The 12,698-nt window shown below is 42.3% G+C and overlaps 4 protein-coding genes across 5 annotated transcripts in view; 3 read left to right on the forward strand and 1 right to left on the reverse strand.

The window, feature by feature from the left end:
• Window positions 1-777: 777 nt before the first annotated feature.
• On the reverse strand, window positions 778-6,717 carry RB195_007280 (uncharacterized protein; the record flags this gene model as incomplete). The annotated part of the gene is made up of 10 exons (XM_013445979.2): window positions 778-816; window positions 2,086-2,172; window positions 2,273-2,361; window positions 2,422-2,574; window positions 4,719-4,791; window positions 4,891-4,983; window positions 5,849-5,938; window positions 5,995-6,081; window positions 6,472-6,593; window positions 6,684-6,717. The coding sequence occupies 10 exons, from the start codon at window positions 6,715-6,717 to the stop codon at window positions 778-780; spliced, it is 867 nt and encodes a 288-aa protein (XP_013301433.2).
• A 1,216-nt stretch (window positions 6,718-7,933) lies between these two features.
• RB195_007281 (uncharacterized protein) lies at window positions 7,934-9,464 on the forward strand (the record flags this gene model as incomplete). The annotated part of the gene is made up of 2 exons (XM_064180832.1): window positions 7,934-8,031; window positions 8,972-9,464. The coding sequence occupies 2 exons, from the start codon at window positions 7,934-7,936 to the stop codon at window positions 9,462-9,464; spliced, it is 591 nt and encodes a 196-aa protein (XP_064037671.1).
• On the forward strand, window positions 9,123-9,464 carry RB195_007282 (uncharacterized protein; the record flags this gene model as incomplete). The annotated part of the gene is made up of 1 exon (XM_064180833.1): window positions 9,123-9,464. One exon carries the CDS (start codon window positions 9,123-9,125, stop codon window positions 9,462-9,464), a length of 342 nt encoding a protein of 113 aa, XP_064037672.1.
• A 1,153-nt stretch (window positions 9,465-10,617) lies between these two features.
• RB195_007283 (uncharacterized protein) overlaps window positions 10,618-12,698 on the forward strand; it is a gene marked incomplete at both ends in the record, with an annotated part of 37,963 nt that continues 35,882 nt past the window's right edge. For both annotated transcript variants that reach the window (XM_064180834.1, XM_013445978.2), the window contains 9 exons: window positions 10,618-10,704; window positions 10,782-10,850; window positions 11,299-11,371; window positions 11,489-11,574; window positions 11,625-11,709; window positions 11,770-11,942; window positions 12,008-12,149; window positions 12,206-12,318; window positions 12,377-12,487. In XM_064180834.1, the coding sequence (XP_064037673.1) occupies window positions 10,618-10,704; window positions 10,782-10,850; window positions 11,299-11,371; window positions 11,489-11,574; window positions 11,625-11,709; window positions 11,770-11,942; window positions 12,008-12,149; window positions 12,206-12,318; window positions 12,377-12,487 (939 nt within the window). The remainder of the gene's footprint in view (window positions 10,705-10,781; window positions 10,851-11,298; window positions 11,372-11,488; window positions 11,575-11,624; window positions 11,710-11,769; window positions 11,943-12,007; window positions 12,150-12,205; window positions 12,319-12,376; window positions 12,488-12,698) is intronic.

The raw sequence follows: 12,698 nt of genomic DNA on the forward strand, positions 1-12,698 counted from the left end.
CATAAGGGCTCATTCGGCCCATAGAAAAACCGTTCTTGTCCTGTCGATGTTCTTCACCAAACGATTCTTTTCAGATTCCCTATCTACCTAGTTCCATGTTACAATTTAGCGTGATTTGTTAATGATAGTAGTCTCAAAATCTGTGAAAAGATGGAATGAGGGAGAAATAGACGTGAGCGGTTTTAAAAGTACAAGAACTAAAGTTTGTCCTGGTTCAGCTATTAAAATATCCTTTTCAACTATATCAAACATATCTTATCCTTCTTTGACAAAAAAAAATACTACACGATGAAATCACAAATGCAATTGACGGAATTGAAACATGGAACTAGGTAGATGGGGTACCTGAAAAGAATCGTTTGGTGAAGGACATCGACAGGACAAGAACGGTTTTTCTATGGACCGAATGAGCTCTTATGATCTCAAGAAGTGTTTTACGGAATATGTTTTTTTGTTGTTGTTTCAAGGAAGTATGCGGGAATTTCTTAAAAGTACTTCGTACTATTTCATTTCTGATCAGCTGATTCGTCATCTACCGGTCTAGTTTTTATAGTAGACGGATGTTCGTGAATTTTGAGATGACAAGTAATTTTTTTTTGCTTTATCGATGCAAGTTCTTGTAATAAAAAGTCCAAAATGTATGGCGCTTAGTAATCTGCTTGAGATGCTGCAGCTTGTTCATTTCGATGAAATAACAATTGCAATTTTTTCAATATAGAATATTTTATTCCTTGTAACTACATATCTCTTCCAGCGCAGGAAAATGTCGTCGAACGTTCATTGATCGAACACATCACTGCAGTAGGAGTAAAGAGCCTGAAACGATTAGATTTACTTTGAATATGGATTTGATAAAGGGAGAATAACTACAAAAACAAAGAAAAATAGCTGTTTTTTTTTATTTTTTTCTCAAAAAGCTGGTAAGAAAAAAAATTTCGGATTCCTTAACAGCTAGCGGTTTTCTGTAATAATAAAGGCTGCACAACTGATATTAGGATGAATTAACGAATTAAAACAAAACGTAAGTAATAATTAATTTATTAATTAATTAACATAAAGGGAGCACCACTCAATAAACTCGCCGACTAGAGGGGAGACGACGATTAGACACGAGCTCACGGAAGCAGGAAAAAACTTTAAAAAATGATAAAATTATCGAAAAAATGCAGTTACAGTAACCAGAGTATATAAGTGTCCGACACAAAAAAAAGAAAGAACACAAATCTTTTTTTTTTTGTTTTCTTCTTCGCTAGCTCCACTCTGCCCTTTATCATTAGGTCTAGGTATCGATCGATTCGTGAAGATGATATCTGTCAGTTTAACCTAACGAGAGCTCTAAAAAATTGCTGCCTTCCTGAGTTATCATCTGCTACAAATTAACAAGACTAATTCGCAGAATCGACTACATGATTGTGTCCTAAGGACTAATAAAATAAAGAATACAGATAGGAATAAAATAAGGATAAAATTCTATAAGAGTGAAGTGATAGCTACGTATTCACGATGCACTAGATGTTACGTAAAGGATAAAGGATAAAGTTTCTGGGGTTAATCAATCCGCTTGGGATGCGCCCCCACGTTCACTCCACTTCAGAATCGTTTGAGGTTCACGAACGTGTAACTGGCCCAAACAATGACTTGCGGGGGCTAGCCGATGGGTCAAGACAGTGTTTTTATCCTCCCAGACAAGTCTGGCACCAATTTATCGACCCCGGAGGGATGAAAGGCTTGGTGAGCACCAGGGCGGATTCGAACCTCCTATCGATCGTGCAGGAAGCGGAACCTCTAACCGCTACACTACACAAAGCCCATATTGACGCTACATAGATATTTTTTAAACAAATTTTGGCATATTATTTTTCCTATTATTACGAATCTTGGCCGAGCTGTGTATTTTCGCCATATTTTACTGTTTTATTTCTGGAAAGGGAAGAAAGAGTGTGTCAAGCTTGTGAAACTAGTGAAACTTAACTAAAAAACTAAACTAAACTAAAAAAGAACTAGTGAACTAAATTTGTCGCCATCGGTTCTCAGCCAATTGTTGGTCGTTTCATTTTTTAGTGGAAAAAGTTAGGATCGACATACCGAACATGTTTGCTGAGCTTCTGCGCCGAGTTTTGGAGAAATGACAAATTGGAACACGAAGATGATGACCTCGGGCATAACAGTGCACTAAAAATTCCCACTATATGGAATGTCTCGTTTGTTGGACAAATTTGAAGTTTTTCTCTAATAATTTAAATAAATAACAATGAAACCAAAGTCTTATCACCTGGAGATCTCCAAGCGCAGGAACCAGAAGATGCAGAAGAGCAGGTAAATTTATGGCGACACAAACATCCTGAGCTGCTACACCGATCGCTAAAAAACAATTTTTGATATGCATCAGTAAGGATCAGCCGAGGAGCAATACTAGTGTACCATTAAGGATCGTCTTGGAGGTATTTGTCTGGCCACCGGCTATGGCAGTGTCAAGAAACTGCAAGAACGAGTAGCATAGTTGACAGTTTAGAAATTGCCCATTTGTATAGAGTTTTGATAATTCGAAATTTCCCAATGCTGAAGATGATCCGTCTGAAAAATTATCAAAATTAGATCCCGTTACCTAGCGTAACAATAGTGAAACATGTTCAGTCGATCTGCCGCAACGCACGCTTTTCTGCTAGACATGCATGCGCAAGTTCTCTCTCGTTCTAACCTGCTCCAATCGAACGTGCACCACGCCTACCGTATTCAACACAATCGGCACCGACTGCAGTCGTTCGGGCACCTTTTTATCGAAAATAAATGACACTTAAAGGCAACATACCATACTAGGCATTCTGACGTGGTGAGGGAATCCACGGCAAAAGGTAGGAATGGAGTTGTAGATTGCGGGACCAGGGGTAGTTCCGCTCACCTCTCCCTAATCGTCTTAAAAAGCGGCGTGGGAACTGCTTTAGTTCCTACGAGGAACGTAGGAACGCTCCTCTATGTATACGTTCTGGTCCCCTCAACAACTTATTCGTTGGTTTCACTTGAATAGGCACTCGAGGAGAGCTCACTGGTCTTCGGCCGCTGCGCAGCTGGATGCGGCGCGTGTAAGAGTGGCGCGTTGCAACTGAAATCGTCGTGAAAAACGGAGTCTTTCACACTGTTTTTTTTTTACCACGATTAGGGAGAGAGCGGAACCACCCCCGATCCCGCAATCTACGACTTCATATAAAGTTGTCATTCGGAAATACATAACACGTCAGATTCGTGGAGTGCCTTTAAGAAGGACAGCCCTGTTTTTTTCCTGTTCTGAGTCATTATAGTAGTCATATCTAAAACTTACTTTGAGCTTAATGTAGAACTGAAGTCATTTTGAATTCCTTATAAAAAGCAAACCAGTGGACGGATTTGCAGTAAAAAGTGAGTTCACCCGAGGTGATAGAGCGCAATTCAAATTCCTTTCTATCGCAGAAAATATCGACAGTTGATAAAACCACAAAATCAATTATTAGGTAAGCTGACCGAAATTATGCCTTTAACAATCGTCTGACTTCTTGAGCCGCACAGAATTAAAGTGCACGAGTAACGGCACAAAGATAGTCGGAGCGAAACGACACTAAACATGGTGCAATTGCGTAAGCGACTGAAGCAGAACGGTGGAGCCAACTACACAGATTAGTGGAGCTAGCGAGGGTCCCATTTTGATTGCAATCGTTAGTGTAGTAGGGTCACCAGGAGCATGGTGCAGTTGCGTAAGTGGCTACGCTCGAAGCGGCGCCTTGGAGTATCGCGGTCAGGATCGAGCGGGGATCCCTGCTAGGGATCCTTTGATGCAGTTCGCGATGATCCCACCTCGATTTCAACCGCTTTCTCCACCGTGGCTCTTCGAACGCAATCGCCTACATAACTGCACCAAGCTCCATGCCGACCTCACAATATCTGTTCGTGGACTAGAATTTCTTCTGCACGGACCATTAATTATGGTGGTCCCTACTATAGTCGGGTCAAAACGACATGAAACACGGACATTTGCGCAAGCGGGCGCGCTCAAAGCGGAGCGGTGGAGCGTAGCGGTTGGGATCGTGTAAGGATCCACGCTACCGCCACCCACCTTTGCAGTTCGCCATGGTCCCATCTCGATTACAACCGCTGTTTCCACTGCACTGCTTCCGAGCGCGGCCGCTTGTGCAGCGGTCCGTGCTTCATGTCGTTTTGACCCAACTATGCATCACTGCTTCTTCCGTCGCTTACACAACTGCATCCTTCTTCAAGTGGATGTTCTTGGTTCTTCAAGTGACTCGACTATATCTTACTACTGCTAGTTCTTGTCTTAGAAATATAATAGTTACGTTTCTATCTATATCCAACCATTAAATGAAGTACACGGAAGAAAATATGGAAAAAAATCATATCAATTGAGTAGGAGACAGGTGAATGCGAGCTAGCCACATGTGTGGGATCTTTCCTGGGTTGTACTAGAGTTATAGTCGGGTCAAAATGACATGAATCACGAGTGTAGCTGCGGTGCGTTTGCGTACGCGCTCGAAACGGCGCGGTGGAGGCAGCAGTTGGAACGTTGGAGTTGGTAGGACTGTCGCAAATTGCAGCGATGGCTGGTGCCAGCAAGGGTTTCACCACGCTCCTAGCCACTACGTTCCACCGAAGCGCTTCGAGAGAAGCCTCGTACGCAATTGCGTACGTGCCTCATGTCGTTTTGACCCTACTGTAGGTGTGTCATCACATACCTACATCGCAGCGGTTTTGAGGATCAAACGCTGAGGCCAAAGCACGAATGATATCCTTGATTGTTGCGCTGATCTGGAAAAAAAAACGTTGAATATTCTTATTTTTGGCACCACCTCACTTTAATGCTAGTGAAAATTCTGTTGTGCCAAAGTAAGCTAATCAATTATATACCAGCAGAATGTTGTCACGTTGTTGCTCGAGACATTTCCTTTCATCGTTGCAAATTTTCTTAGTCTCCTCTTGAATAGCGATCAGAAATTTCGACTGAAATTAGCAAGTGGTATAGTCGGATCAAAACGACATCAAGTGCGGTGCAATTGCGTATCGAACCGGTGCGGTTAAAGGCATCACCCCCGAATCTGAGGTGCGGATTCCAGGTGTATTATTCGCATACGGGATCGTAGATTAGGGAGAGGGGGGTGACTCCGTCCATTTCCTCCTAATTGCCGTAAAAAACGGCCCGGAAGATACGGCTTCGAGCGTTCCGGCGCGCTATTTTCTACAACGAGTCCGATTGGAGCGCTCCAGCCGTGTGCACACGCCGCATCTTCCGGGCTGTTTTTTACGCCAATTAGCAAGAAATGGACGGAATCGCCCACCTCTCCATGATCTACGATCCCGTGTACGAGTATTCCACTTGAAATCCGTACCACTTCAGATTCGTGGGGTGATGCCTTTAACGTAGTAGTAGATCAGAGGTGCTAGCAAGGGTCCCGCCTCGATCCTAACCGCTGCCCGCCATCGCACTACTTCGAGCACAGCCCCGCTACGCAACTGTTTTGACGTGACTATATTTATGAGAACAGATAATGTGCCCAACAATGTTTCGTCTGGTGCAACTAGGTGAGTGTGATGGCGCAACGCACCCACCTTCTCCTTTGCATACGTCCCCTCTCCCATTTGTCGTGCTTCTTCGATTATTCCAGAACACAGAGAAGATGCATGACAAGGAGAGAAAGAGCGCATATTGCGGCAGGTGCGTCGCGTTCACTCAGCTGAACACATCTTTAGGCGACTATAAACGGAACAAGCGTGAATGAACCTAACTTCAAAATCATGAAAACAAAACCGGATACAGGGAATTTTAGGAAAAGATATAACTTTGTAGAAATGAAATCCAAATGATTACCATATGTTCGCTCAAAGTGAGAATCATACCGCATCCCGTAGTATTCGTCTCCAGCGTCTCGCAGATTTTTCGACAATCGGAAGCTGGACTCTAAACGACAAGGAAAGAGATAACCTCGGATGTGTCCGGAGGGACGATCTGACAACCTCAACAATTTTCTTCTCCCATCGTCTAACCATTATCAAGGCGTCTGCTCGAAACACACTGGGAAGTATTGGAATTTTTGATACCACCTGAAGAACTCCGAAATTTTACGATGTTTAGACAGACAGTAGGCATTAGTGTCTATTTGTTAGAGTATTAGAAATCAGTTCTAAGCGACTCCCACTGTAACCATCTAATTCTTTAGGGTTAAAGATTTGTTGCAATTCCTAAAAAATATTGAAAATTAAAAAGTCCGATATGTGCATATATATATATATATATATATATATATATTCTGATCAAAATACTTTGATTTACGATGCAACACTCAAACGACTTGAAGCACGGTGTACGCGGCTGCGTTTGATGCGTTGCGGTGGAGATAGCCCCCGCTAAAAAAATAGTAGGGTGAACGAGTACGCTAGAAAAAGAAGAATAAGTGAAGGACTACAAGAAATATCCTATTTTTTTTAAATTACCGTTTCCATGAGGTCAGGATGCTGCTTCACAGCTTCCTCTAGATGACATGTGGTACAGTCGTTGAACAACGTTTGACCATATTTCACGATATCTTCATTAAAGAATTGAGCAGAACAGGTTACTGTAATGAAAAATGATTCTTAATCATATAGTATAACCCAGAAGTGTTTCAGCTTCATGAAAAAAAAGAAAAAAAAACGAAATCTTAAACCTGTCAAAAGAAGGCCAAATAATAGTCGACGCATTTCGAACTAACTTGCCTTATCACTTCGTTTTTATTCGTTATCGCTTGCTGCAAAGCGAGCGCTAGGAGTTCATTTTTGCGGCTGTATACTGCACAACAGAAGCCCTGAACGACTTTCGTCCGGACAACGTGTTATAAAGAGAGACTTTTGTTTTACTCCAATCACTAGAAAATCGATAAAGAATAAACTTTCGGTGATTTTTGTTTGGTGATTCATGTTCTATGGCACTGATATTCTGGTGGACGGGTGCAGATACTCGAGAAAGCTCAACAGTCATTTCTTTGTATTGTACTCACCTTTTTTGGTCTTAGTCGGGCTTGCCCACGACTTGCTCAGCCGGTGCAACGACGGATGTGTCGCCGCTGGTCTGTTTTCCTAAGCACATTGCGTTTACTGCCGCTTGTAGGAGGGAGCGAGAGTAATGGGTGACTGATGAAAACCTTGTATTTTGTATATCTCCGCACGCTTTTTAGCCGTTAAAGGCATCACCCCACGAATCTGAGGTGGTACGAATTTCAGATGGAGTGTTCTTATACGGGATAGTAGATTATGGAGGGTGATTCCGTCCATTTCTTCCTAACTGCCGTGAAAAACGGCCCGAAAGATACGGCGCCGCGCAAGGCTGGAGCGCTCCAATCGGACTCGTTGTAGAAGATAGCGCGCCAGAACGCCCGAAGCCGTATCTTCCAGGCCGTTTTTACGCCAATTAGTAAGAAACGAAATCACGACCCACTCCATAATCTATTATCCCGTATACGAATACTCCATCTGAGATTCGTGGGGTGATGATTTAATCTACCTATGGACCTTACATCCGTAAACTTTCATCACCACTCTCTTGTTTGTTATGTTCTGTCCCTTGTCAGCCATTCGAGACCTGTACGTATCCGTGGTTGTTGTTCGTTGTGTCCTAGTGAACTACGATTCAGCGCGGTAGCACGTGCTCTGACAAACTTTCCCAAGCTGAGAAAGAGTTCCACGCCTCTGACATTACCACTTCTTGGAATAAGAAGCTTAGCTAAGCGTAAACCACTGTTAAGATTCACCATTGTCTTGACAAAATGATGCAAGTTGGTTTCCTGATCCACATAGGTTGGTGACGATCTGCAGTGAAAGTTAACTGGGCTACTTAATTAATACGGGGAAAAGCCCACCTGCCGCTCCAGCATGCACATTTCCTCGTTACCCTACACAGTGTACCTTCTCAGACATCGGTATGGCGACTGGTGAGAGGCGATCAAATCTCAGGTTGCTCAGGACGTGTTCGGTTCTGGACGAAGGCACGTGCGCGACTCGCCGTGGAGACTGTCTCAGGTTTTTTTGTTACAGCTCTGGTACAGTATTCATAGACGCGGACCTACGTGGCATTTTCGGCAGAGCGTATCAAATTCTACGTGATTGCTTCCCAAGAGACAAAGAGTGGACGGAGCGACGTGTGACATATCACTGACTCATCATTCGCGGATAGAAGATTCCCGTCACGGAATTTAGGTGGCTTTGGTTTTGTTGGGCACCCATCTGTCGCCCATCTTGTCGATTCTCATGAGATTTTGTCACCACTCCTTCGTCTGCGTCTTCTGCTCCAAAAATTCATTCTGCTATTTACCGAGCAAATGAGTCTGAATTGAACGTGCTTTACAAGGAGCAGGGAAAAGTGATCCGCAACAGGAGGTCCAATCTAGAAACTCGATGTTAGATACTCCAAAACAAGGAAACGCCACAGGAGACAAATACAGGATCGGAAGTTTTGAAGTGGGGACTGAAAACGGCAACCGTCTCGCTGGTTTGTCCGGTTCCCCTTTTCTGGGTCTCTCTTCATGAAGAAAACTTTTTGGGGGGAATTCCCCAAAAAAAACACCCCCCCCCCCTTCCCCCCCAAAAACCCCCAACCGGGGGGGGTTTCTTGGTTTTTTTTTTTTTTTTAATACCCCCCCCCTCCAGAAAAAAAAAAAAAACAAAAAAAAAAAAAAAAAAAAAAAACTAAAAAAAAAAAAAAAAAAAAAAAAAAAAAAAAAAAAAAAAAAAAAAAAAAAAAACCCCAAAAAAAAAAAAAACCAAACCTAGACTACGAAGTGCTGCTAAGAAGATGCGAGTCTGTGCTTAACGTGCCTCGAAGACGCGCAGGACAATACTTGCATTCCGAATTCCGAAAACCACCACAACACTGTTGGAAATAAGGACTTTGAAGCTTGACCTGGATGCATAGCACATTGAGCGGTTAGTAACAAACATTAGCTGCAGGAAAACTTTGCAGGAGGGAAAAGAAATACAGGCAGAAGAAGATTCTGGAAGCAGCACAAAGAAGAACGAGTCTAAAGAAGTGTCGCAAGGATCTCCGCGAATATAATATTCCGCTAGCAGCCTTGCTGAGCGAAGACGGGACTCGCACGTCTTCTCGTCGTGAGATGGAAATCATTACGGAGAGGTTCTGCTCGAACCTTTTCCGTTCATCAACTCCTGTGTCAAGCCCGATCATCCCCACTGATGAAGCTCCACCACGGATTCTCCCTTCGGAAGTACGAGTCGCTACCAAGATCATGAAACTTGGCACAGCCCCCGGACCTGATTCTATATCAGCAGACTTTCTTCGGGCTCGTCTTCATCCGCTTCATGGAATTGTAGCAGCGCGCATGACTTCCTGTCTTCAGAGAGAAAGAATCCCAGACCAGTGGAAGACCTCGCGAACCGTTCTTATCCATAAGAAAGGTTACCGAGAGGACCTTCGGAACTACCGTCTGATATGCTGAGCGCCTTGTACAATCTATCCACCAAAATCATACCCATGCGTATGTTTAGGACACTGGATGAAGCTGATGAAGCCCGACCTCAAGAACAGACTGGATTCCTTCAGCTTTTCAGTTGAATAAACCATATTCTGACGGTGTCGAAGGTAATTGAAGTTTACCGAGGATATCAGCTGCCTCTTGTTTTAACCTCCTTTGACTTTGGGTAAGCTTTCGACAGCTTAGAAACGAGTGCAGTAGTGTCGATCAAAGTGTGACCCATTGACAGTACCAAGTATGGCTGCTTACTCGTTGTTCTAAGCCTTTTTCGATGCGTTCACCCGCAATCTAAAGGTTGGTTTTGCTCGTTTCTTTCGCGTACATCGAATTTATGGATGATTCTCGAGAGCTGCCGGACCTGGTGCCCAATAAAATTGTTCCAGCAGGTTAAATGAAAAAAAAATGTGCCTTGGTTGGATACATTGCTATGCAACAAAGATTTGTCTGCGAACACTCGCATAATGCAGCGTAAATGCTTTGCAACTCGTTTTAGCACTGGAGATGTTTTTGTAACAAACAGTTGGGTCCTTTAGGGATGTGTCGTTGCAAAGAGCCAAATAATACTGGATAGCATGACTCGAAAAAGAATTCGTCGATGGTTTCGTTTCCATCGTACTTCCTAAGGACAGATCTACTGGATATGAATTCACAACGCGTCGCCCGCACTCCTGTGAACTGTGCTGGGAGCCCTGAGATTTATGGCGACTTCTTGTGTGTGGTGTCCGTGGCCTGCCACGCGACGGCGTCCTTCGAATCTCAATTTTCTAACGAGATGTTATGTGTGTTTCTGGTTTCCTGTTTACTTATCCAGCTCTGTAATGGAACTTATGGTCGTCACAACAACTTATCTTTGCAGATTTCTTGTTTCTCTTAGATATTTGTTGTTGATCTGTCTTTGTTCTGCGTACTCTTATTCCTAGTCATTGCGTGGCACTTTGGTTCGCACTTCTTCGCTATCGAAAATCCATTCATGCTTCATACTTCCAGGAAGAGCAGCCGAACCTCGTTCTCATCTTGTGCCCAGCAAGCTATAAGCACAGTAAACTTATTTGTTTGGTCGATGAGCAGTCGTTTCGAATTTTAAGCGATCTTAACGTATATCCAGCTGTGAACGAATATGCATCTGTACAATCTTACTCTCCAAGGGCAAACGGCTATTAATCAAGCAGTTCACGGGAATTTCTCGGGAACACCGAAAGCACAGGTTTTACATTGCTCTTTTATGTTTCCGTTCATTCTACTTTCTTCCTAGAATTTACGGAAAATTCGTTATTTTTAAAGGAAATTTGTGTGGGACGTGGATCAACGTTGCAATTACTCTTCTGTGACCCAACTACAGGAAAAATCAAGGTGTGTTTTGTGCTGTTCACAATAATCTTTTCTTTTACTATTGTTACTTTGTTAATAAAATATTAGTTTGTTTGAGACCGGAACAAATGATCTCAGGCATTAAGAAGTATGTAGAGGTTACTAGGGCAGTAAGACTTGCTTCTAAATGCTCATTCGCTGGACGACTGAAGCTCCTAGTAAGGAGCTGTAGTGAAAAGAGTTTGATTTTAACTATTCTCAGCTTGGAATTTAGTGTCTGTGCTCTATTTCATTAGTATTAGATGAGTCGAATACAAAAGAAAAGAGAAGGTCATTTGAAACTTTTTTCGAAAAGATTTGTTTTAATAAAGATTTATTCGTTTATTGTTTCATTGAAGGTGTATGATTCTTTTTTTTCCTTTACGTTAAAGCTCTGCAATAAAGTACTGCTATAATTTTTTTTGGGGGAGCTTGTAATTAACAACTTTAGGTCCTATGCAGTCATGAAGTATTTGGAATTGTACGATCCTTGATGCCGTTTCGTCTAACTGGAGGCACAAAAGGTGACTTTCTCAAAGAATATGTTTACTAAATTTTATCGCCTGCTAGAAGATGATATTAAAGTTTCTTCTATGTTTCGTTTATTATCAAAATTGTTGTATACCATCATTTCTATTTAGATTATATTGCCATTGGATCTGACTCAGGACGTATTGTTATATTGGAATACTCTACCGAAAAGAACTCTTTCGTTCGAGTTCATCAGGTAGAATTTCTCACTTCTCGTAGTCCTATGATTGATCATTGCTTGTTAAGGAAACATTTGGGAAGACTGGATGCCGCCGAATCGTCCCCGGGCATTATTTAGCAGTTGATCCGAAAGGGCGAGCAATCATGATCGGTTGGAGTGTGAATTCGCAACTTTCTAACCTATCTCAAGCTTTTCTTTTTGTAATTTTAGGAGCTGTCGAACGTCAGAAGTTAGTGTACATCATGAATCGTGATGCGGAAGCGCGTTTGACAATTTCTTCTCCTCTGGAGGCTCACAAGCAATACACGCTTTGCTATGGCATGGTCGGAATCGATGTCGGATTTGAAAATCCAACCTTTGCTTGCCTTGAATATGATTATGAGGTGATTGTGATTCCTGTTTTCTTCCGTCCTTATCACATCTAAATGAATTCACTTTGCAACTTAAGGATGCAGAACACGACCCAACTGGGGAAGCACTACAGACGACCAAACAGACGCTGACTTTCTACGAGCTTGATCTGGGTCTTAATCACGTAGTCAGAAAGTATGCTGAGCCTCTGGACGACAAAGCTACGATGATTATTGCAGGTATACATCTTACTAGCTATGTTTTACTCGGATCTTGTAAATTGTTTAATTTATAGTTCCTGGAGGGAATGAAGGGCCATCCGGGGTTATTCTTTGTTGCGAGAACTATTTGATATATAAAAACTTGGGAGAGCAACCAGACATTAGATGTCCCATTCCGCGACGCAGGGTAAGGTTACACTGCTGTTTTTTTTTAACGAAATGAAATTCTGAAATATTTTCTTCAGAATGATCTCGATGATCCTGATCGTTCACTTATGATCATATGTGCCGCTACACATAAAACAAAACTTATGTATTTCTTCCTTCTGCAGACCGAACAAGGAGATCTTTTCAAGGTATGACCATGTGTTTTTTTTTAAATCACAATTAAAATCTCACGATGTCTTTGAGTTTTGCTTGTTTTTAATTTTTTTCCCGTATTCATTCTATGGGGGTACTAAACAGTTTTTATCTCGGTGAAGCTCTAGATTCTAGAGATATGTTTCTATTTACTTTTTTTTTTCTTTTTCTGTTTTTTTTTCTAGAGATAGAATTAGATTTGGAAGT

This window comes from Necator americanus, chromosome I (genome assembly GCF_031761385.1).
Source record: "Necator americanus strain Aroian chromosome I, whole genome shotgun sequence".
Classification (NCBI taxonomy): Eukaryota; Metazoa; Nematoda; class Chromadorea; order Rhabditida; family Ancylostomatidae; genus Necator; species Necator americanus.